At 38.3% G+C, this 24,241-nt stretch overlaps 1 protein-coding gene across 1 annotated transcript; it reads left to right on the plus strand.

Annotated features, from left to right (window-relative positions):
* Positions 1–61: 61 nt before the first annotated feature.
* On the plus strand, positions 62–17,033 carry LOC139715636 (uncharacterized). The gene is made up of 9 exons (XM_071627193.1): positions 62–780; positions 4,741–4,994; positions 8,806–9,022; positions 9,542–10,236; positions 11,716–11,823; positions 12,433–12,565; positions 14,486–14,596; positions 15,954–16,106; positions 16,666–17,033. The coding sequence occupies exons 1-9, from the start codon at positions 691–693 to the stop codon at positions 16,765–16,767; spliced, it is 1,863 nt and encodes a 620-aa protein (XP_071483294.1). The 5' UTR covers positions 62–690; the 3' UTR covers positions 16,768–17,033.
* The last annotated feature ends 7,208 nt before the right edge of the window (positions 17,034–24,241 follow it).

The following is a 24,241-nucleotide window of genomic DNA, read 5'->3' on the forward strand; positions in this document are numbered from 1 at the left end:
GTGAATGACACTATGGGCAATGTACGTTTACAGTTCATTCTGATTTTAAGAAATGCGTTTCCTTGTCAGAGTCTTCTAACTTGTTTTCGTATCTTTATTTAGCATCAGCTTCTTGGTTACGTCGTAATCATACTCGGCTGCATGAAGATCACACGAGCTATGTCTTTTTATAGTCGAGCAATCAATGTGCTTGCTTAGGGCATAGCATATTTTTTCTCTGGTATTCTTGTGTGAAGTCTTCATGTTTTACTTCTGTACGTCTGTGGCGCGATGATCGTGCAATCGCGTATGGCGCCACGCGGAAGCTGATCAAAAGGATGACGTTGTCTTTCCCTTCGCTGATGCGCCGCTAAGTGACTATTGCCTGAAGCTGAAAATGTAGGATTCCCATCAGTTTCAAAACTCTTCTTCACATTGCGTCAATTTGAAGTATTGTTTCTTCATTCATTTCTTGTCTACAATTGCCTTGTTTTGGACTTTCAACGTGTACGTGTACTACACCCTGCGAGAACCCCGAGCAAGTTTCGAACATTCAGCGAGTGAATGTTGGTCGTTCAGCTCTTCCGCTTTTCTCGAGAACAAGATCGTTGAGTTAAGACTTTTATGCCAGTTGGATTTCGTTTGATCCCCATCCTCTGTCCTGTTTGACGCCACCTTAGACAGCTCGGGTAAGGGCGTGTCCCCGGAAAGATGTCGCGACGTCGGGCGTCGGACATTACGGAGTTGCGGAGCGGTGTCCTCTCCTTGTTCTCATCCAAAAAACGCTCCCTTCTTCAGAAGGTGGGCGATCTATTGATATGCAACTAATTTATTTATCTTTTCTCCCCTCCGGTTTCTCCTCCTCCTCTTTATTCTTTTCCTGTACGTAATCTTCATTATCAGTAATCTCGGCATCACCTTTATGATCATTATCTTTATTTTTTCAAGTCGTTGCTAACACTGTATATGGCATGCGATGCCATTTCTTCCGCTGTTGATATATTCGTTATTGTTTTGATCATTTCGACGAGGATAACTATTTGCTACAATTTAACACAATCCTGATCCTGCGGATGGTTATCGTGGTTGTAACGATTACAACGATTGTAACGATTGCATGAAGCACTAGTTGTAAGTTATAGTAGTATGACTAGTAGTAGTAGTAGTAGTAGTAGTAGTAGTAGTAGAAGTAGTAGTAGTTGTAGTAGTAGTAGTAGTAGTATTTGATTTGATTTGATTTGATTTGATTTGATTTATTGGTTTCTGTATCATCATTGTACATATACACATTCATGTACAAACATAAATATCATAATATATATAAGTATTTTCTTGTTCATTACAGGTGGACAGTAGTAGTAGTAGTAGTTGTTGTTGTTGTTTTTGTTGTACTAAGTAGTAGTAGCGTTCTATTATATAGGACAATCTTTCCGTCCTATCAACAGGATCAATCGTACGATTATTTAGAATTTTTACAAGACATGATCTTGGTAAAACAAAATTAATTCCCTCATGTCAAAGGAAATATGTAATACAGATGCACATTGACTTGTGTTGATTTATGATACCCTCAACATCAATATACGTGGCCTAATGAATATAAATACTTGCACACATTTCATCATATTATTTCCACTATTTTTCTTCAGATAATTTGAATACGCTCAACACACACACACACACACACACACAAACAAACACAAAATTCAAAACCAAGATTCTGACAATGAAATCATCTGTCAGTCATTGCTAAAGTGCTGTTTAACCAAGTACTTTGGAACGCACCTTCACTCTTAGACTGAGCATAACCTGCATGTTTCGATGTTATGTTGAACAAAAGACACTCCAGGTGAATATGCAAATTGCACTCGGTCTATTGGGGAAGGTGCAATCCAATATCTTGTATGATATACATCAATGGAAATCACCATTATTAAAGGGATGGTATGGTATTGGTTGAGGTGAGGATTCAGCCTTTAACTTTTTGCAAGACACTGAGATACCACTTTATGAAATTTTAAGGAGCATATACAATTTCAAGAGGAATTCAAAGTTCATTTGATGAAAACCGGTTTTGAAATGGCTGAGATATCCAAAATCAAAGTAAAACAAAGCGATCCTTACAAAAGATGCGTCCCACCTTTTATTAGGATTGTTTTGTCTTGGATATCTCAGCGATTTCAAAACCAATTTTCATCAAATGATTTTGAATTCCTTTAGAATTATGCTCTTTCATAATTTCGAAAAGCTTTCTCATTATCTGAAAAAAAAGAATAATGAAAAATGTTAAACACCTGAAATGCCATCTCAACTTATGTGGCCAAGAGAATATCTAAATACCACGTGTATTTAGATATTCTCTTGACCACATATGTGATACTGTAATCATTATGAATAAATGGAATCAACATGAATTTGCACTGAATAGTCCCTCTAAGTCTGTTGTGAGTTTCCATGCATATGCCGCTATATTGTACATGCAGGGACTGATCCAGGAATTCCGTAAAGAGGGGGCGCGTTTACAAAATTAAAGGGGGGGGGGGGGACACGCACCCCTCCCCCCGTTTTTTTCCTTTTTATTTCTTTTGTTTCAACAAAAAATAAGGGGGGGGGCGTGCGCCGGTTGCGGTCCTCCCTGGATCCGCCCCTGACATGTATACAGGTATTACATAATAATACGAAGAGTTTTATCGCAAAACGAACTAAGTTTGTGATGCTTGCGATTACAGCTGCTAAAAAACCCACAAAGAAAATGATAAGAAAATACGGGATATCTCTAATCATAACTTCAAGAATATTCTTTGTTATGTTAGAAGTGAGGTATCAATGGAATGGTTTAGCTCCTATACTTTAAAAATAATGTTTAAAAATGGGGCTTAGACCACTTTGCGATGAAACTCTTCATGTATATTATACAACAATGTCTCTGGGGACGACATGCCAAGGACTAAAAAAAAAGTAGATTACTAGCACTCTCATAAAAAAACAAACGTAGTGTAGGGCAGTATGAAATGAGCATAATTATACATGAACTGAGCGTTTTTCTATGCTGATATTATTTACACTTGCATGACATGCAAGACATCGTCATGGTCACGCTTCTATGACGTCAGTTCGAAATCTTTTGGTATTTTAATCTAGAATATTTTAATATTTCATTGTCTTGACAGAGTTATGTCAGAAATGTGTCATGTGAGGATGTCTGCCTCTTTGTGAAAAAAACAACAACTCATATACTGAGCGTGTGGTGTGCACTGTCACAGTGACACCACAGTCATGATTAAGATTTGAAAAAGTAGCGAAGGAAGTTGAGCTAGTTGACCATTAAACCAGTCACAAGAAGCCAATTTACAAACCGATAAATATATGTACATGTTGCTCAATTGCTTCCTCACCACTCGATATTCTCTCAGTACCTTTAGCAGAGGGATATTATCCAGAGTGCCTTTCCAGATTATGGTCAACCACATCTATATAGACATTATGGAGAAAATTCGCGCTCATCAATGCCGACATGAAAGGCAATGAGAGTGGCTTTGAAATTATTAAACATAATACATATAATATTTGTTATCTTGGTTTCGATTTCAATGAAGTGCTTGACAAACTTTTATGATCGTATGCATCCCAACGAGAGTGAGACTCCACAGAGTGTGTGTGGGGAGGGGAGTATGTGTGTGTGTGTGTAGGGGGGGGGGGTATGTGTGTGTGTGTGGGGGGGGGGAGCATGTGTGTGTGTGGGGGGGGGATACAAAGTGTATGCATGCACGTGCGTATCGCAACGATAAGTCTCTTCGAGGATAAATCATTTAACTTAAATCTATCGTTGGTGGTTGAGATTTGACGACAGGACAAATGACGAGGTTACAAGGTTACTAATAGTGTCGTGATCAAAAATGTAGAATACATAAAGAAATTTTAAAAGATTAATAGAAAAAAAATCTCGGCATGAACTCAGGCTGTCGAAAGAGTCGACCTTACAATTGGTTTAAATGAAGGTTTTTCTGGTCACATAAAGCAGGTTTGGCAAGATGAATCAACCCATTGCTCCTAAGAACCGAGTGTTTTCCTTGCCTCCTCCAAGCTACAAGGATTATCGTATATCGGAGTTAGAGGGTTATATTGACTTCTTTGGTTATCACCTTGTCACTCATCCGACTTGACTGATTAGCAGTCGACATATCAGGGACCTAGGGGGTTAATATAATGATAATAATGATAATAATAATGATAATAATAATGATGATAATAATAATAACAATACTACTACTACTACTACTACTACTAATAATAATAATGATAATAATGATAATAATAATGATAATGATAATAATAATCAGTGACACTGTGTCATAGTTGATAAGATTTCTTACTCAATCGTAGTTACTTAATCTACTACCAATGCTTTGTCCCTGGACAAAGTGTTTTTGCCCACCACATTATTGTTATCATTATTATTATTATTATTATTATTATTATTATTATTATTATTATTATTATTACTAGGATTATTATCATCATCGTTTTAATGAAAATCTTCCTTAATGTTTCTTCTTTATCATCGTTCCCATTATTGCTATAAATGACATGATTATCATCGATATGAAGAATCCACTTCGTTGTTGCTGTTGTTGTAAGTGTGGAGAACAAAGTTGCAGATTCTTTAATCAAATAAGATTTTAGTCACCATTATGGCTAACACAATACATTATACCTTGCATAACACATCCTTCTTGTGCGTCTTTCCATCCCGTTGTCAAGGAATCGTACGAATTGTCGCCGATGTACTGGAAGTGCTGCCGAAACGCGAAGTCAAACACGGTTTTCCTGCTCGGCTACCGAAGTGAGCAATCGCGAAACAGCGGAAAACATCGGCTGCAGATCGTCGTGAACGGTTGCACGAAGGAGTTGCTTCCGCCGATTCTGCGGGCGCAAAACGACGAGGAGGTCGGTAATAACTACCTCTGCATCCAGACGGACGACGACAAACTGGTGTTTTTGAAGGCCGAAGGAAAGTAAGTGAAAGTAGTATCTTCTGCCATGATTTACCAATAAAACCGCCAGATTTTTTTTTCAACTTCGTGTAGTATTTTTTTTATAGATATAAATGTTAGCATTCATTGTCTGGTTTCATAACATTTCTCTTTCATTTAAGCCCTTCTTTGGAGATTTGTATACGCCTAGTAAATTTCGATAGAGGAATTACCGAAATCACCTCAGTCGTGTTATCCACAACTCTTTCTTAAATTAGCAATACATTTTGAAGACTGAAAGTAACATTTGAGATCCATTCCTGCTTAGGGGTGCTCCATCATAAAGCCCACCGCACACTATACACGTACGACTTTGCCACGATTCGCCGGTCTCACGACCTCACAAAGTATGACGTCACTAGCATTGCCAGTTTCCAGTCGTGCGACTTAGAACCAGTTATGGACTTTCAGCCAATCACGTAATGTACTGACGTCGTTGCAGTTGTAAGCCTTGCTGTGTAAGCTGATCGCGTACAGTACTGCTTGTAGTGTGCGGTGTCGAGTCGCGCGACTGATCGTAAGTAATGACCACCCGGCCTACCTCCACAATCGTGTCGCCGGTTGCATGGTGTAATGTGTGGTGGGCTGAAGATGACAACATGGTCATTTCGGACTGAAAATTCCTCGATGACTTGATTAGTTAAGGGAAATCTAAGACACATCACTCACGAATAAGTAGACAAACATACACACAAACAATGCTTTCTCATAAACAATACAAAATGTTTAAGATACGACCATTTCCGAAAGCTGGACCCAGAAAATAGAGCACTTGTCTGACGCACCTTGTAAACGGAGATACTATGATTGTCTCCGGCTCGATGACATTGTACCAGTGCGTTATGGATATCGCCCAACTTCTTCGTAATTCATTCTTTTCATTCATTTCTAATTTCCAACAAAATTATTATTATAAGATCATCAGCACAACAAAATAGTATGCACACAAAACAAGACATTTTAAATACAATTATACATCTGTAAGTGAACTGTTATATAATAAAAGTAGTACGGAATAAAAACTTAAGTCATGTGGTATTATACAACTTTGTATCATTATTAATCAAACAATGGATATCTGAGCAATCTTATCGGAGCAGTGGAAACAATTTTCTTTTTTGATTTGGGGTGTTTCTGTCTGTTTTTATTTTGTTGTTTTGAGGTTATTAGCTTGTTCGCATCGTTAGCGGGTGCATGGTCCAAGGGTTCGTCTTACATGGCTCCTCTATGGTGGGTAAGGTGACTACATGTTTATAGCCCTTATTTCACGGATCTCTTCGATTCTAATAATATGATTCCTTCAACGGCGTAGCCAGGATTTCATCTTAGGGGGGGGGGCGGTTAGTCTGCGAGGGAGCGAAGCGACCGAGCCCGAGCGAGCGGAGCGAGCGAGGGGGGAAGGGTGTGGGAGGGGGGTGTCCCCCCTCCCACGGTAAGAACTTTTTGCATTTTGATGTTGTAAATGGTGCAATTTGATGCATGTTTTTGCGCGTTTTATCGACGTGAAACAGTCCCACTTGTTTAAGGTAGCAGTATATTTTGATGTAGATTATCGTTGAACAATTTGCCCATAAAATACTATCATTTAAATATGCTTCTTGTATTAATTTTTTTCACTGAATATCATGAACGCGACTGAACCCAAGAGAGCGGAGCGAGCGAAGGGGGAGGGGAGGGTGTGGGAGGGGGTGTCCCCCCTCCCACGGTAAGAACTTTTTGCATTTTGATGTTGCAAATGGTGCAATTTGATGCATGTTTTTGCGCGTTCTATCGACGTCAAACAGTCCCACTTGTTTAAGGTAGCAGTTTATTTTGATGTAGATTATTATTGAACAATTTGCCTATAAAATGGTATAAGTTAAATACACTTCTTGATCATTGAACAATTTGCCTATAATATGGTACAATTTAAATACACTTCTTGTATTACTTCTTTTCACTGAATATCATGAACGCGACTGAACCCGAGCGAGCGGAGCGAGCGAGGGGGAGGGGAGGGTGTGGGAGGGGGTGTCCCCCCTCCCACGGTAAGAACTTTTTGCATTTTGATGTTGCAAATGGTGCAATTTGATGCATATTTTTTGCGCGTTTTATCGACGTGAAACAGTCCCATTTGCTTAAGGTAGCAGTATATTTTGATGTAGATTATCATTGAACAATTTGCCTATATAATGGTATAATTTAAATACACTTCTTGTATTAATTCTTTTCACTGAATATCATGAACGCGACTGAACCCGGGCGAGCGGAGCGAGCGAGGGGGGAGGGGAGGGGGTGTCCCCCCTCCCACGGTGAGAACTTTTTGCATTTTGATGTTGCAAATGGTGCAATTTGATGCATGTTTTTGTGCGTTTTATCAACGTGAAACAGTCCCACTTGTTTAAGGTAGCAGTATATTTTGATGTAGATTATCAGTGAACAATTTGCCTATAAAATGCTATCATTTAAATACGCTTCTTGTATTAATTCTTTTCACTGAATATCATGAACCCGACTGAACCCGAGAGAGCGGAGAGAGCGAATGGGGAGGAGAGGGTGTGGGAGGGGGTGTCCCCCCTCCCACGGTGAGAACTTTTTGCATTTTGATGTTGCAAATGGTGCAATTTGATGCATGTTTTTGCGTGTTTTAACGAGTTGAAACAGTCCCACTTGTTTAAAGTTGCAGTATATTTTAGTGTAGATTTTTATTGAACAATTTGCCTATAAAATGGTATCATTTAAATAATCGTCTTGTATTAATTCTTACACTGAATATCTTGAACACTGTCTGTTCAGCAGTCAAACAGAAAAAGCATGCACACGAGGGTGTAGATAGGGGCATATCCCCTCCCACACGAAGGTGATTTTGCGTTTTCAGACCTGAAATTCAGCGATCTGTTGCAAATTTTTGGTGCAATACTTTTTCATCGAAGTGATAAAATCACGGGATTTAGCTCTTATTCCGAATGTGCACCATCTGTGTGTATGTAGAAAGTCTAGTGAGGTAGAGCTTAGGGGAAGGGGGAATCCTCCCGCTCGCGGAGCTTTTGCGTTTTTAGAATTGAAATAAAGCGATCTGGGTATAGCCACAGTCTACTTCTATGCATGGCGGAAGGGGGGGGGGAGGGGCGGGTGAGCAGGGAGAAGGCGTGGGCGAGTGTTATCCCCACCCTTCCCCACCCTTGGAGCTTTTGCCTTTTTAAGGTTGAAATTGAGATATCTCGTCTACGCATATTTGATGGAATCAACATTTGGGAAATCACACACACACACACACACACAAAACTGATTGGGGGAGGGGGGACTGAGGGAGGAAAGGGTCGATTAAAAGGGGAAATTCCCCTTATACATGAGGGAACCTTGAGTTTTCGGAATGTAAGTGATAAGTCTTGTGCACTCAGAATTATTCATAATTTTTTTGTAAATCTAAAAAGTGTACTAAGCTGGGGAAAGAGGCACAGAGGGGGAGGGTTTGGGAGGAGGTATCCCCCTCCCAAGCACGAGAGATTTTGCATATTTTGAATTGAAATTCAACGATCTGGTGCACACTTTGAGTGAAATATTCAAAAAACTATCTTATTTGATGAAAGGTTGCAAAGGAGACCCGCTTCATGTGCATGCATACAGTATACACGCATTTTTTTTTCCGCCTCCCAATCCCCGGTCCAAATCATAGGGGGGGGGGGGGGGGGGGGCGATCGCCCCCATCGCCCCCCCCCCCCCCCCCCCCCTGGCTACGCCAGTGGATTCCTTTACGGATTGTAATTCTGCTGCCAATGATATTGTTTGCGTAATGTATTGACATGCCCACCAGTCTGCAGCGGGACAAATGGTACACTTCGCTGATGGAAGCCCTGGGCGTCCAGCGCCCCGAGAAAATCCATTCTGCGTCGACAAGCGACTTGTCAACCGTCGGATTCACTCTCGCGGCTCAGAGCATGGTGGTCATCGAAGAAAGCGAGATTAGCGGCAACGAGAGGAGCGAGAAGCCCGTGCCTCAACGTCGAAATGAACTTGTCTACCACGAACCGGTACAGTCGAAATAATCAGTTGACGCAACATGTTTGTTTGTTTGTTTGTTGTTGTTGTCGTCGTTTTTTTTTTCACTCGAAATTTCTTCAAGGAGAAATCATTTTATGACTTAAACCCCTTTTCAGTCGGTTTTAACCACTTTTGCGGTATATCAAACCTAGAATACATTGAATACTAGTCCTAATTCCTTTAAGAATAAGTTCCTAACAGTAAATCTAATGTGTTTTAAACTTTAGAGGGTTGTTGGGTGATGAAATTGTTACCTCATTAAGTTTGCATGAGCAATTATGCCGTATACAAGTACCCTTGATTTCGTGAAAACGTGCAAATTTTCAGGATTTCCAAACTCTCAGTTATTTGGCTGATTATGTTGACAATCATTGTTTTGATTCTCATATGCTATAGATAGGATAATGTTTATCAGCACTCAATATCCGTACTATAAAGAGTGTATGTTAACAATCAGTAATATGATACTGCCATCGACGATTTTTTATATCTTCCGTCTCTTGTGGCAGTACCAGGCCCTTGAGAACATGGGATGCTCGAACTCCACCGACGACGATTCGAATTCCTGGCCCTGTCCCAGACTGACATCGTCGAGGGTCGATCTGGCGACAGCGGCCGATGTCGGCACGGATGACTCGTCTTCATCAAATCGGGAAGTGGACGACGATGGATACATCTTCCCCATTAAGGCCTCTGCCCCACGTAAACCGACTGTGGAAGAAGCCGTGTCTGAGACAGGAAGTAGTGGGAGCGGCTCTCCACCCCGCAAACCGACATTGCTGGATTCACCCCTCACCACCAGAGCCGAGCGCGATGCCTTTCGATCCGAACTGCGCGAGTTGACGCTAACGAAAAAGCCCGCTCCGGAAGATTCGGATCTCGCAGATAAAGGATCGTCATCTCCACCGCGAAAACTGAACAACAAACCTCTGCCTGGACCGCCCACAAAGGCCAAGGAAACGAAGTCTTCGGAGCCGAGTAAAACCGGTTCGATGAAATCCGTTAAGAAACCGCTGAAGTTGCCTCCCCCGATTCCCGCCGGCGGGAATCAAAAGCCGCGGCCTGCGAACGTCAACAAGCAGGAACTTCCGGCACCGCCCCAGCCCAGCCTCCGGCCAAGACTGGGGAATCCCCCGGCACCCCCTCCTCCTTCTCCATGCAAACCAACGGCCAACATTGGCAATGAAATATACTCCCTTGTGAAGTGAGTTACTTCTGTTTCTCTCTCTCCATTTGTAACGACAAGCATGATGACAAGTAAACGTATTAATGTTTATCTCTGAAATCAATTTGTGGACATTATCAATGAAATAACAACAGCAAAGCCATGCCGACGACTCTATTTTCGGGCGAAAAGGGAAGCTGATGTCCTCTGGGATATACCTGTACTCATTCATGTTCCAAACACATTATCATAATTTGATACACCCGACCCTCTCCCTGCCAACTGCTTTCAGAAATGTTGTTCACAATATTCAGTGCCATCGTTTAAGAAATAGTCTGATTTACTTTTATTTTTTGTTGTTGTTCACCCTTTTCAGTCTTCTTAAAGCTTTTTTTTTTTAAAGTGTTTGTTTTCAAGCGCTGTTCTTGGAAAGCAGCATATTCTAAAGAGGGCAATATCGCGCATTGTACCATCCATAGGGCAAGACCAGTTATTTTTATTCGTCAGTCGCTTCTACAATTACTTTACTACTACATCGTAGGGTTTTAGTTTGCAACATTTCATTCATGGTAACTGGTTGAAGTCTAAGTGACCACTGCATAACTCAAACGACTTCAAGTTTTGATAGCAGTGTTCGCTCTGCGCTGTCAAAACGTTTAGCCAAGGTCAAGTATGCTCGCATACATAAAAGATTTATTGTTAAAAAAAAAACGTACTTTAAGCCACGGCTCATTCTGAGTAGTTTTACCGTTTACAGGCATGGCAACGATCAATTGACTATGTCCAGCATATTTCGTAAAGGTTACAGACACTATTCGGCTTGTTCCTCTTATTCAGCGTGTCAACCATAATGCTATAGACACCGCTGCTTTGCTGTTGTTGGTGTCATTTTTGTTGCCTAATTCCTTCATTGGCAACCATGGCTGTCGACTTGTTTCTGTTTGAAGTAATTTGACATTATACTATAAATACAGAATATCATATCATCATCATCATCATCATATAAATACAGAACTGCACAGTAATCCGATGCTACAGAGGTTAAACTTCTCCGAGTTAGTGCACTGTCGGCCTATTCTGTATTCTTTATAGCAGACTCAGATTAATAACATATACCTCGCTGCCTTTGGTTTCTCCTTTATACGATTATCCCCCCCCCCTCCTACGAGATTTGAAATGTCCCAACAGTTTTGCACACGACCTGCTATGTATCCCATATTATGATATTAATTGCAATGTGTAAGCTAAATCGGGTAATACTATATACAATCGCCTCAGTTGTAATAGTCCTCAATTTATCCGCACATAAATCTTCACTGTATACGATGTCCTTTCCCGACATGGATAAACAGTATAGCATTAATGGAATCCTGTTGTAATATCTCGACAATCTCGACATATGTCACAATGATAATGGCTGTTATCATCATAACTGTAATAATTATGATTGACATAATTCTCATTGTGTGCAAACTACTGTAACGCAAGGTGTATTCTTTTTTTATTTCTCTTTGTCAGGAGTTTCCGAAGTAACCAAATGTCCCCCGACACCAAAGCCGTGGAGATAGCTCGAGAACTCCTAAAGGAGAATAGCTTGACCTTTATCACTATACAGAACAAAGTGTAGTAAGTACACGAGAAAAAAATACTCAGTGAAAGGCAAGAAATAACTCGTGAATGCTCTTAACCCTCTCTACGCCACATTAATTTCTTGTCCATAGGTATGTGTGTGGAATCTGTGCGCATTTTAACTCATTGGTATCGAAAGGGGCCAGTGACCTAGCCTAATATTATTCAGAGGCCCTCCATTGCATCTCGCTGGTTGCCGGGCTCCGTCTCAGATTATGATCAGTTGACACCCTCTAGCTACCATTGGAATTCATGATCTTTGCTGCAATTCTCATATATCACGCATTTTGAAAAAAAAAAAATACATTTTTTTTTTGGTGTAATTATCTTACGATGTTCATACAAATATTTGAATATATCATCAAAGTTCCTGTTGCTCCTCGTAACTCAAGATTTTAAGACTGTAACTGTATGTTAAAAGCATCATTACACATAAGAGACTTTTAATCATCTAATCTTTTTGCAACACAATATTTTTGTATTACACAAAACAAACAAAACAAAACATACCTAACCAGTTAAAATCGACAGTATACACCCCATGGACATCTCCTGTCCCTGTCTCTCTTCTTACCCCATCTCTTTCGGTTGCCAATTTTCATATAGCATCGGAGAGCTCGGAGTCGAATTGGCCAAGTGTGATCTCTTCATCGGTGACGAGGTCCAGCGAGTCAACGAGCAGGCGGTGACTACCGCTGAGGGCGCTTTTCTACATTTACAATCTACAGATGGTGACTCGGTATTATAAAACGACAAATTCTCATTTTGCTGTTTGATTGTGTATTCATGTACATGTATTTGTTCGTTATTCATTCACCTGCTTATTCATTCATATAATTAGATAGTCATTCTTTTTTTTATCCCCATGAGAAAAAGGCATGAGCCCTCATGAACGTTTTTTGGTACCCAATGTGATATGAATAACCTTAACATAAATTTTGTATAAAAAATCCGTATTTTCCTTATCATATACATTTTTTTTTTTACAACAGGAATGTTGCAATTTATCTGATACTCAATAAGTCAAGAAGCAATGGCATTTTTGTACGTTATTGTTTGTCAACGTTTTGGTTTGTGAGTGTATACGCCGAATTCCTTTTCCTAAGGGCAAAATATCGATTACTTTTTATAGATAGATACTTTTAGATAGATAGATAGATAGATAGATAGATAGATAGATAGACAGATAGAATAGATAGATAGATAGATAGATAGATAGAGATACATATCACTCACACACAAACTTCATCTCCCCTTCCTTCTTTCTGTAGACAATTCTTGTTCTAGGAATTTTCCCAAATGAAACTGAATCTAAACAATGACTCTCTTTGCCCACCCAAAGCCACTTGACTGGCACATGCCTTGTACTCTGTCACTCCCATTCCTGAAGTAACTGTCAAATTCATGACATGAAGTGCATCATCGATGAATTTTTGTGACATGAAAAGATTTGTGTTGCTCTTCACTTCAATGCATGCATGCTTTTTTCCTGTGAGTGCTCGTCCGATCATGGTCGCGAGTCCATTCTTAACCTATCGCACTCTTGGTTGTGTGAATACTGTGTACATATCAGAGGATAAGTTCACCTTCGTATACATATTGATTGAGAAAATGCAGCAATATTTTTCTAAAGTTGCTTTGAAGTCACTGCTGGATGAAAAGACTACTATAAGAAAATCATAAGGAGAATTTCACAAAATTTCATTTAAAACAAAAAGTACATATTCCCTCGACTTATTACTGACGTATGCTAAGGGTAATATTATTTCCCCTGCCTTCTGAAAGAGATAAGTCAAGTGCCGTTTTATCATGCGAGCAAAGTGAAGATGAATTTTTACTTATAGCGTTCTACGCTTGTGACATCACAAGCTGTACAGTATAGTCTTCTCATCCAGCGATGGCGGCATTAGATCTTCCAAAATTCATAACTTTTGATTGTCTGATTTTTTATGGCAAAATTATGATTTCTTACGGGGAAAATATCCCAGGACTTGACGGAAGATCTGCAGGAAAATTCTGACCTCCTCAGACAAGATGTTTTATTCACTATTGTCTATATGCTGTAAATATTAAGATCTCTCAATTACGAGTTAATCCATGAGAACCCGATATGTGGATTTTGCTGCAAAAATCGTAATCTTGTGTTTATTAAATCGGTACCAAATCTCAAAATCAGAAAAATAATAAAAACAAATGGCCACTTGTGAGAGAAACAAGGACTTTCATTTTCTGAAATATGTTGCCAATTTTAAAATGAATGAAAACATTTCGAGGAATTGCGATGCTTTTAAGAATTCTGAAACAAAATAAGCAATAAATTATTAATACACATAAACACCGAGCGTCCCATTGAATCAAAATCTTCTATTCTACTTTTAGCAAGGCTAACAATGAACAGTGAAAATCATAATAAGAAGTTGTAGTATACCAAACCACAGAAATGCGTTTTCTGGGACCTGATGGCTTTATGAAGTGGCCCTGCCTTCTGGAAGAACTATTACCGGATCATAATTATGAGGATATACTTTTATGCGGAAAGTAAGATTGACGTATATCCAGCATGACCACACCTTACAAACAACAGGGTTACCACATGCACGATCTAAGTATGTCATCTTCTTATTTCCTCTTCTTTTATGAATTTCAAATACATGCCCAGGTGTCGTTGTACATCAAGAAGATCCCGTACGGTGTTATGTCATACATCTCAAGACCGTTGGAAACATCACTGACCTTGGACAAACTAGGATTGACCCTTGCTGGAAATGAGGTGTAGTATAAGAAAGGACTAACAAAGTGATAGTATATGCAAGTCAGCCTATAGCCAAAACTGCGTTATCAGTCAATGGACGTACAGGTTGAATGCTCCAATTTCGTCCTATGTTCGCTTGTATTATACGGACCATTATGAGCAATAAATAAACGAAATGACGTATTCAGTCACAGTTATTGAGTGCCATTATCTCACAATAAAGTTCATTCTCTTCGAAAATAGTTTGGAGGATTAGTAAATTTAGGTAGCAACCTGTCTAGACTAGAGGCTAATTGAAACTTGAAAGCAGAAAAAAAGGAGAAAAAACAAAGGTTGTGACTTTTTTAATGTGATTCTTGTATGCTTACATAATTTTATATGGGAAATATATATTGACGCATATCTTACCTGAAGGGATGTTCTGAATGGTGTGAGAGTATAAATGAATAAAGGCAATAATAACCATTATTATAGATAGTCCAACATCTTCACGTCCAGAGTAAATCAGTTCGACCAAGATACTATTGGTATAATAGTTGCAACAAAAGTTAACACGAATCTCGAGATCGCCTCCAGGCAAGGCAAAGAGCTTCAAGGAGTAGACAACTGTATTGTCGATATCGAAACTCATTAGTGGAGTGATATTGAGGAAGAGAAACCGAGAAGGCCAGAAGGCAAGGCGATTCTATTGATCCAGTATGAGCTCTCTTTGTTTAGGACATGCCTACAGGCGTCATTCTTAACTCGTCACATCCCATCATCGTCTCATTGTTCCAAACAAGACGTGTAAGCGCTTTTAAAGAGTTGGATTCTCCCAGCATCCTTACGCTTTTGAACTGAAGTGAAGAGAGCTCTGATTCGCTAATTTCTCTTAACATTTCATTGTCTTTCAATACAGTTCAGCTCAATACCATTATTGATTCAGAAGACATCCCAGATTAAAGGTTGCATGGATTGCAAAACATTTACTGCGTTGAAATGTTGTTTGGGTCACACAAAATATGAGAGAGAAAAAAAAAATCAACACATTTAGTGTCAAATTTGATTGAGAAAAAACAATTGAACAAACACATGATTAATTGCAAAGTGTCTTTAAGACTGTTGAATGTTAATATTAGCATATAGGCATATAACATATAGGTTTGAGTATTTAAAGCAACGACATCATCGTGGGCTATTGAAAATAGAACGTGACTTTTAACATTGTGAATCATGAATTAAAAAGAAAAGAGCTGAAGATGCAGTTCACTGATGAAATACTGACATATTGTCGGCGTTTTAAAGATCACACCATTAGATCCTTAGGGCAATTAATGTCCATGAAGATAAATCTACTATAGTGAACAGCCTTATTGTTGTGCGTCATTTTTGACAGGTGACACACATTTCTACAGAAGGGCTCGTGGCGAGGAGTGGTATCCCTTCTAGACAACAGGCACCCGGTGTCACCAACGATGGGCAGCTGGGAAATTGGGCACTCACTCAGTTAAACATGACACCAGTCTCCGCCGGTCTTGACACTGCAGAGGTATGCCATGCGGCCGTGCATTTTGTTGGATTTGGTATTCCCTCCCACATTAGAGAACTTTTCAGTTTTAGAATTGAAATTCAACAATGTAGTACTCACTTTGGGTAGACTATATGGATTTTTTGTTTCAATCAGGATAGTAGACGATACGTTGGTTATTTACAACCAGCAACCCAAAAGTTGGGCCTAGATCATTTCGATCATTGTCGCATAATTAAAGATATTATTACATTCAATTTGTTTTGTTTTGTTGTGTTTTTTGTTTGTTTTTTGTTTTCTGTTGTTGTTGTTGTTGTCTTTTTTTTTTGGGGGGGGGGTGTCCTTTGCACCCCCTGAACCTCCGCCACCCCACCCCCAAGTTATAGGCCTGACAAAATGAATGTTGGGCTACTTGAATATATACTATAGTAAGTCGATTATGATCACTTATACAGCAAACGATAAAAATGTCAAACGATAGCTGTATGTTGGCATAATAACCATTACCCATCTTTTCATTTTATTCTGACCCTTGAGTCTAATCATATATACTACTTCCACGTTTTGACCTCACTTGCAGGTGGAAAGAAAACTGGCCGAGGCAGGAAACATGGTGGCGCTTGTCTTTCAGCCAGTAGATTTTGCCAATGCCCTCAGCAGGAGGGAAACGACCTGGATATAGATACACTTATAGTTGCTATAGTTTGGGTGTTATATTAACAGTGATAGTTTAATGCTATATAGTGATAGCTGGAAGTGTAAGTGTAGGGATAAAAACACTTAATTTCTATCTATTATTGTAACGGAAACAAACCAACAATTCAAACTGCAGGATGTTTTCAAAGAAAACGCCAGTGCAGCAACAATGGATAGTCTCTGAACACATATTCACAGGCGAAACTATAGAGTAGGCCTACATACCTTTGTACATGTTAATAGATAGAATGTAGATTTCCCTTCCCCCCCCCCCCAGTAAATTGTAATACCCTTCCCTTAGACGTAGAGATTTACCTATCAAGGAATGAATTAACGCAATGTTTGCTTTTGAACACAATTGTGGTGTTCTGCAGATGATGTTTCGAAAGTTATATGTCGTTCTGTTTATGATTTTGAGTGCTCATCAAAGTAGACCGATAGAAATAATAATGGCACGATGTGTACTTTCAGAAGGTATAAACTTTCATAACTTGAGTGGGAGATATACTTTTTTAATCTCAGTGAAAGAACAAAAACTTTATTATTTCAGCTATTCCACTGATGATAAAATGAGAGACATATAACGTATTAATGTAAATACACAGTTTTAAATGATTATATACATTCTTTAGTTAAGACATCTGAATTCGGCTTTTTATAATTGAAATGCGGTCGACAGCACGACTGAGTTAAGTAGTGTACTATAACTTACAACAAATACTTGAGTCAATGTATTTAAAAGGTCAACCTGACGCACATTACGCTACTTCAAAAACTGAATACATACAAGCACGTCAATGACATTTGCAACCTTTAGAACGTCCCTTCTAACGTAAGATATATCCAAATAAAGCTTCTTGTTCTCTTTTCGGATTATGTATATAAGCGCGGTCAGCTCAAATGTAAGCCGTAACGTTGTGTCACTATAGAATAGGAGGTTAATTACATTTTCTTCCTGTAATGAAACTGTTAAAGGAGACCTCCGAATGATTGTCAGATTTTTGCATTTGAAAAACTATCAATTATAGTTATACTGAGGACGGAGTTTTGTAGTGATTGCGTTGAAGAATAAGAATATTTTCGAAATTCATAACAAATTGCAATGAACAAGGATGATGACATGGTAGGGTCATCATAAGAATGCATGAGTTGGGGCTCAAGGAAGCTGAACAAAAGAAGAAAGCATGTATACCCAGGTGAACTCGCAAGCAAGCGGTATTCTCTGTAATGAAATTACACTGCTACATTTCTGAAATATGTGAGCCTCCTATATGTCATCATCCTTGTTCAATGCAATTTGTTTAAGGTTAATCAAAGTATTGTTTCTCTGCTCAAGAACAACAATAAATTCCGCAGATCTAATATACATTGGAGCTGTTGATTTATCTACTATGATGAGAAATTATGAAAATCGTCTGGAATGCCCCTTTAACTATGTTTTGCTGCATCACTAAGGTAGGATCTATATGCAGCAATGATTTACTGCAGCTAAGGATGTTGTCTCACTTTCCGAATTTTAATTGATAGCACGATAAAAAAGATTGGTTATTGGCTTCACAAAAATGCAAATTGATAAACATGCGATCATCATACATAAAACCACTGTGATAAACACAAAAAATATCATTATATGGTATACTATGCACCGTATTCTTGTATTTTAATGTTTTCAGTATACACACATGGAGAAAAAATGTAAAATACAAAATAATTGTCACTGTTTGTTCCTTTCGTACTTTTACAACATTCGGCAAGTGTTATGTCCAAAAATGAAAACAAAAAAGTCATGACATGCATGGTGAAACAGTCTGCGCAACGCTTACAAATATTATTCTGCTTCCAAAGATGATCACTATATATGCATATGACAACCAACGTGCAATGTTTTTCTGAGTTTCTGATGTTGTATTGAATAATTATGTAACTTATGTTACGGATGTGGTCTGTGCTTTACTATGATGGTTAATTTTTCTTCAAGAAATTCTGCGTTTTAACCAAATGTTAACTTTGAGAGACTCTGTTGTCTGAATCTATTTCTACCGATTAAGGTTATTTTGTTCTTCTCTTTCTGCTACATGGTAGGAAAAAAAACCCCACAAATTCAAATAGATTTAAAAAAATCCCCATTATAATTACAGTCATGATACTTAAAAAAAAGCAAGTAAACAGTATCAGTATTCTAATTCGGCATTATTGCACGAGAGAGCAAGATTAAAGCATTAACGACAATCTGCGGAGAGAATCGGTTGTCTTATTATTTGCTGTCATATATAATAGTGGTATGGTACTGATCGTATCAACCCACCAATCCCTCGACTTCATCAGTATTTTTGTGGTTTGATGTTGTTGCTGTGTTTTTATATATCTTTGCTATTCGTTGTTATAGCGCTTCATAGGGGGAAAACACAACATAACAACAAACATACAAAAATTCATTCGAGCCTTTTTTGGTTTACATAGATTATACTATTTGTTGTTTCAGTTACAATATTTACACATTGCAGGATTACAGAAGCCTATATTGCTAAACTTGTGGTTGATCCTTAACTTGGCAACACATTTCGGAAGAATAAGATTAAAGTTTCTCATCGCAGTGTCTGCCATTGATCTTCTGTACATTTTTTTTTCATTTTGTGCAGACTTTCTGAAATTATCAAGATCAATCTAATCTCTCTTCTGAAATAGAATACGTAGTAAACCTCAAAGTTATATCATTCTATTTGAGTAAGGATAAGATAATTATTTTTTTTTGGAGCAAAATTTGCCAACTTGACGGACTGAACCTGGCTGTGCTGTTGGCTATATTCATGTCAATATGGCTGCTTACAATGCTGTATGAAAACAGTGTCATTGTACGTCATCACTCTATCTCTCGCAATGTGAGAGATAGAGATGAAAAGAGCTGAAACAAAGAAGAAGAATGAAAGTGATAATTCTTTACTGAATAATAATGATGTTGATGATAATAATGTTGATGATATTATTATTATTATTATTCATAATAATAATAATAATAATAATAATAATAAATAATAATGATAATATGGTGACGATAATACTGTAACTGCTGCTACTACTACTACTATTACTACTACTAATAGTAATAATAATAAATAGCAATGATAATAATAAATCAAACTTCAATCATGTTAGATCGTCAAGATGAGCTTGAGTGCAGAATATTTTGAGTACTTTGCATACTAAAGCAACGTTTACACTTTGGCGAGTTTGAGTCGCGAGTCGTGCGCGAGCTGTGCGAGCTCCAACTCGCGTTAACTCGCACAAACTCGCGCGAAATGTAATTTTTTTTTTCTGGAATTTGCATGAGTGATATAAGACTCAACGCCGAGTTCACTACGCTCGCTGTACGAGTGAACCGAGCTCGAAACGAGACATACCGAGCTTAGTATGAGTTGCAGTGACCTTTATACGACTTAAAGCGAGCTTTAAACGAGTTGTCAAGACTTTATTACGAGTAATAAGAGTTTTATACGATCGAGGGGCGGGAAATGCATATTTTTGGCACTCAAAGATGGATGCCAGAAGCATTTTCGCTCTGCTTGAAGAAGAAGAGACCCTGATCTTCTGCACGATTGGTGCGACCCTGTTGTCAAGGAGGCGCCGCAGAAAAAGAGATGCTCAAGAGAGGACCAAAATGCTTCAAAGGAGGTTTTGGACAAGTCCCTGGTTGTTGAGGAGGCCAAAGTACGGACACTATGAGACGCTGATGGCGGAGTTAGCTGGTGAAGACCTGGACGGTCTTGCGGGGGGAGATGACAAGGCGAAAGAAGACCTTCGTAGATCTCTGACCTCATCTGCTCGCTGGAGGAGCTACAACATAATAAAAGGATACCAGTCACTTCAATACTCATAAGGGTACATCGTTTATATTTCATCATGTTGCACAAAAGTAGTATAAGTTATTGAGCAGTTAACCAGGAATTATACGGTATCACGAAATTATCTCGAGAGTGCTGAAACAAAAACAAAAAATCACAGTTAACCAAAATGTTCTGAACACGTAATAAAACATATTTTGAGATCTTGAGATTAATGACAGTAATGTAACACTTTACTGTTCCTTTTCTTTAATACAGAACAATGTTCATTATCATAATGTTTAATCACCTATTAATGTATCCCAGAAAAACCTCAAGAACTGAATAAATTTAGTAATAACTTTGTGCGTTATTTTAATTCATGTTAGTGTATGGGACAATGCCGGATCAAATTTTTTGTTTACTGCAACACTTAGTGTTCAAAGCTTGTTTTAATATCGAGTGTTAAAATGTACTTGCGAATCTTTATTCCTTAACATCTTCCATATTAATTCAAACATAATTATGCAGGTGAATATATACAAAACTACAATATCAGCGAAATTGAGAACAGTTTGAAATTCACATGTTAAAAGTAAGAAACTCCTTTATAACATTGAGAATAAATATTTTCAATTACTCGGATACAACTGGTTGACGAAAATGTAAATTTAAAGAAATGCCTATCGTGAAAGCATGCATATAATTTTACCTTGACGGAGTTAACTCAAACAAATAAGGTTTGTGTATGGTCGAGATGAAATGTCCAAATCGCAATTTACGTGTTTAATCTCTTGTTTTGATGTTAGAGGTAATACATGTATTCAACATTATGTTCAGTTAAAAAAAAAATGAGCTGCATGTAAAAGTGCTTTCAGAATATATGTTTGGATGTAAAAGTTAACATTAAACATAATTATGCTTTACAGTAAGCATTCTGTCCTTCCAGAGTGAAAACCTAAAACTTCACCTCATGGACAACTGTACAGGAATTATTATTCTAGCAGATGATAATTATAATTTTTATTAAAAAAAATCTGGGCTGCACGTCTTTAAATGTTTTCAGAATATATGTTGGGATGTAAAAGTTAACCTTCGAAAAAATTATGCTTCACAGGAATCATTTAGTGCTTCAAAAGGTGAAAACCTAAAACTTCACCCCACTGTGCTGGAATTATTATTGTAGCAGATAATAATAAATAAATAAATAAATATATATATATATATATATATATATATATATATATATAAACATCTTGGTAGTGAGTGTGTGTCGTTCGTTATTTTCATATTCTTGGTTGTTTTAATCAATCTGAACATAATTAGACAGGCCATGCAGCTCATTTTAAGAATATTTTTAAAAATCGATCAACCACAATGTTGCAGTGGCCTTAATGTACGTGTTGAGTATCCTTTTCACCGGTTTTATATCATGGCGTTATCATGATAAACACACAGTTTTACCCTCTAACAATATGGTGGATTAGTCATTTTTGTTATTCGTGCATGTACATGTATTAAAATATAAGTGTTCATAAAATACATGGATTACTTGATCCGTACTGTCTTTTCTTTACAACAATTCACATTCACCTTTTCCAGCAGTTCTCTGTCCTTGGCTTCTTCAGAGGCCACCTTGGGGGTTGTACACCTCCCTTTCATTTTGCCCTTGCCCTTGCCAACAATTGATAATGGTGTAAGAGGAACCAGCTTCATGCTCTGCTGGGGGTCGTCAGCTTCTTGGGTGGTCTGGTCATTCTCACTGCTGTCATCATGCCCATCAGTCTCAGTATCCGGGTCGGGGGAAGAGTATTTAATTCGTCTTCTCTTGGTTGGGATGCTACTTGTCCTTTAGAGGTCTGCAAAAAATAAATAAATCACTCGATCAACATCTTTTACAAGAAAGACACACGATGGCGATTTCTATATTTTGTTTAAATGTAGCTTATTACAGATATTAATAAAATCAAATGCATATTCACCCTTCCCAATGTTCTTCCTTTCATCCTCACAATATGTCCCTCCAGGACGCGGAATGTATTGAGAATCCACTGATCTCTCTCACTGTAAGGTGTGTCTCTGGTCCACTTTCCAGACTTTGGGTTCGTCAGACGGCTGTATACTGTGTCCTCATAGACTTGAGGAAATTGTTCAGCTGTTCAACTGAAAAAAAAAAAATCGAACACTGGGAATTTAGATCACATAAATTAATGGAAAGAAACAAACAACTTTATCAAATTCTTGTTTCTCATACAGTGAAGTATATAGCTAACGGGATAAACGAAATGTGGGGGTCAACATTTTCAGGACTAAATATTATGCATGTCATGTTGTCAGTTGAAGACCTGAATATAAGAACGACCCAAGTCCAATTTTTGGCCAAATTCAGTTTGACATGGGAAATTGTAGCTTATGCATGGACTCATCTTGTGTATAAATGATAAATCCTAATTACCCCCGGAAGTGCCTGAAATGAATGAGTTAAATCTGATATTAATGTAAAAGTGAAGGACTTGGGTCATTCTTACATTCATATAGTAGCGCCCTCTCTCATCCTTCTCTCATCTCTATAGCAGAGTATCATGTATATGAATCAAAGAACGACCCAAGTCCATATGAATCAAAGAACGACCCAAGTCCACCACACAAAATGGCCTCTCCACAATTAATGTAAATGTTAATTGTCATAAATATGTTTTAATTTGTATATTCAATGTTGCCTTCCCATCACAGTTGAATAGAATATTATTGGACAAATAAAAATATATGAAGTTTTCTTTAGTTTACTCGAAATGGTCTTCCATGGACTTGGGTCGTTCTTATATTCATATACTCAGTTGTTTACAGGATTTTCGATAATTATGGCAATCATAATCATAGTAGTAATCATGGTAATGAATTCAACAAAATATATTTAGCGAAACTCCGTTTTGCCGCCAGAGGCCCCCCCCCCCCACCTAAATGATAGATATTAATATTCATCTTCACTTACCGAAGCACACCGGATCGTACTCCTTGGCCTTCTCTTCGATTAACCTAATTGTCTTCTTTGCAGTATCCTTGTATGACTTTATAGTCGCCTGTTCTACAGACAATCGTGATCTATGTACCACTCTGCTAATTCTACTTCTTGCTCTTCAGTGAATGTGTATGCAGTGAGGTGTTTTTCGTCTCTTCGGGGTGGACTTCTTAGGGGTGGACTTCTTGTTTGGGGTGGACTTCTTTGTTCTTTTTTTTTTCGTCTTCCCTGGGGTGCCAGACGGAGAACCTTGCGAGTTGAGAAAAATGGATTCATTTTCCTCCCCAACCAGTTCGACAGGCGAGGCCTGATGCTCAGTAGTTTGAGCTTGGACCTGGTCTAGTTTGGTGTCTTGTTCTTTTACCTGTCTCTGCTCGTCATTGATCTCCTCTTCCGTCTCCATTCTCTCTTCCTGCACTTCTTCTACTTCTACTCTTGTTTGAATGACATTATTCTTTCGGTGTTTAACTACCTGAATGGCCACAACTCTTGGATCTCTTGGGTCGGGGCATATTCCTCTCCTATTTTTGCTAGTTGTAATAGTACAGTGACAATGGCCGTTTTAAAAGTACGTGTACATGCGTGGGTCGATTAAAATGTGCTCTCATTTTAAGATATATATG

The sequence above is a fragment of the Diadema antillarum genome, unplaced genomic scaffold (genome assembly GCF_040938485.1).
Source record: "Diadema antillarum isolate AM-2024a unplaced genomic scaffold, OU_Dant_1.0 scf00000053, whole genome shotgun sequence".
NCBI classification, from domain to species: Eukaryota; Metazoa; Echinodermata; class Echinoidea; order Diadematoida; family Diadematidae; genus Diadema; species Diadema antillarum.

Excerpts from the sequence above, each read along its gene's own strand:
- LOC139715636 (XM_071627193.1), top strand. The coding sequence starts at position 691 with ATGTCGCGACGTCGGGCGTCGGACATTACGGAGTTGCGGAGCGGTGTC. Across the intron at positions 9,023-9,541 it reads AACTTGTCTACCACGAACCG|TACCAGGCCCTTGAGAACAT; the intron begins GTACAGTCGAAA and ends CTCTTGTGGCAG. Across the intron at positions 14,597-15,953 it reads TGACCCTTGCTGGAAATGAG|GTGACACACATTTCTACAGA; the intron begins GTGTAGTATAAG and ends CATTTTTGACAG.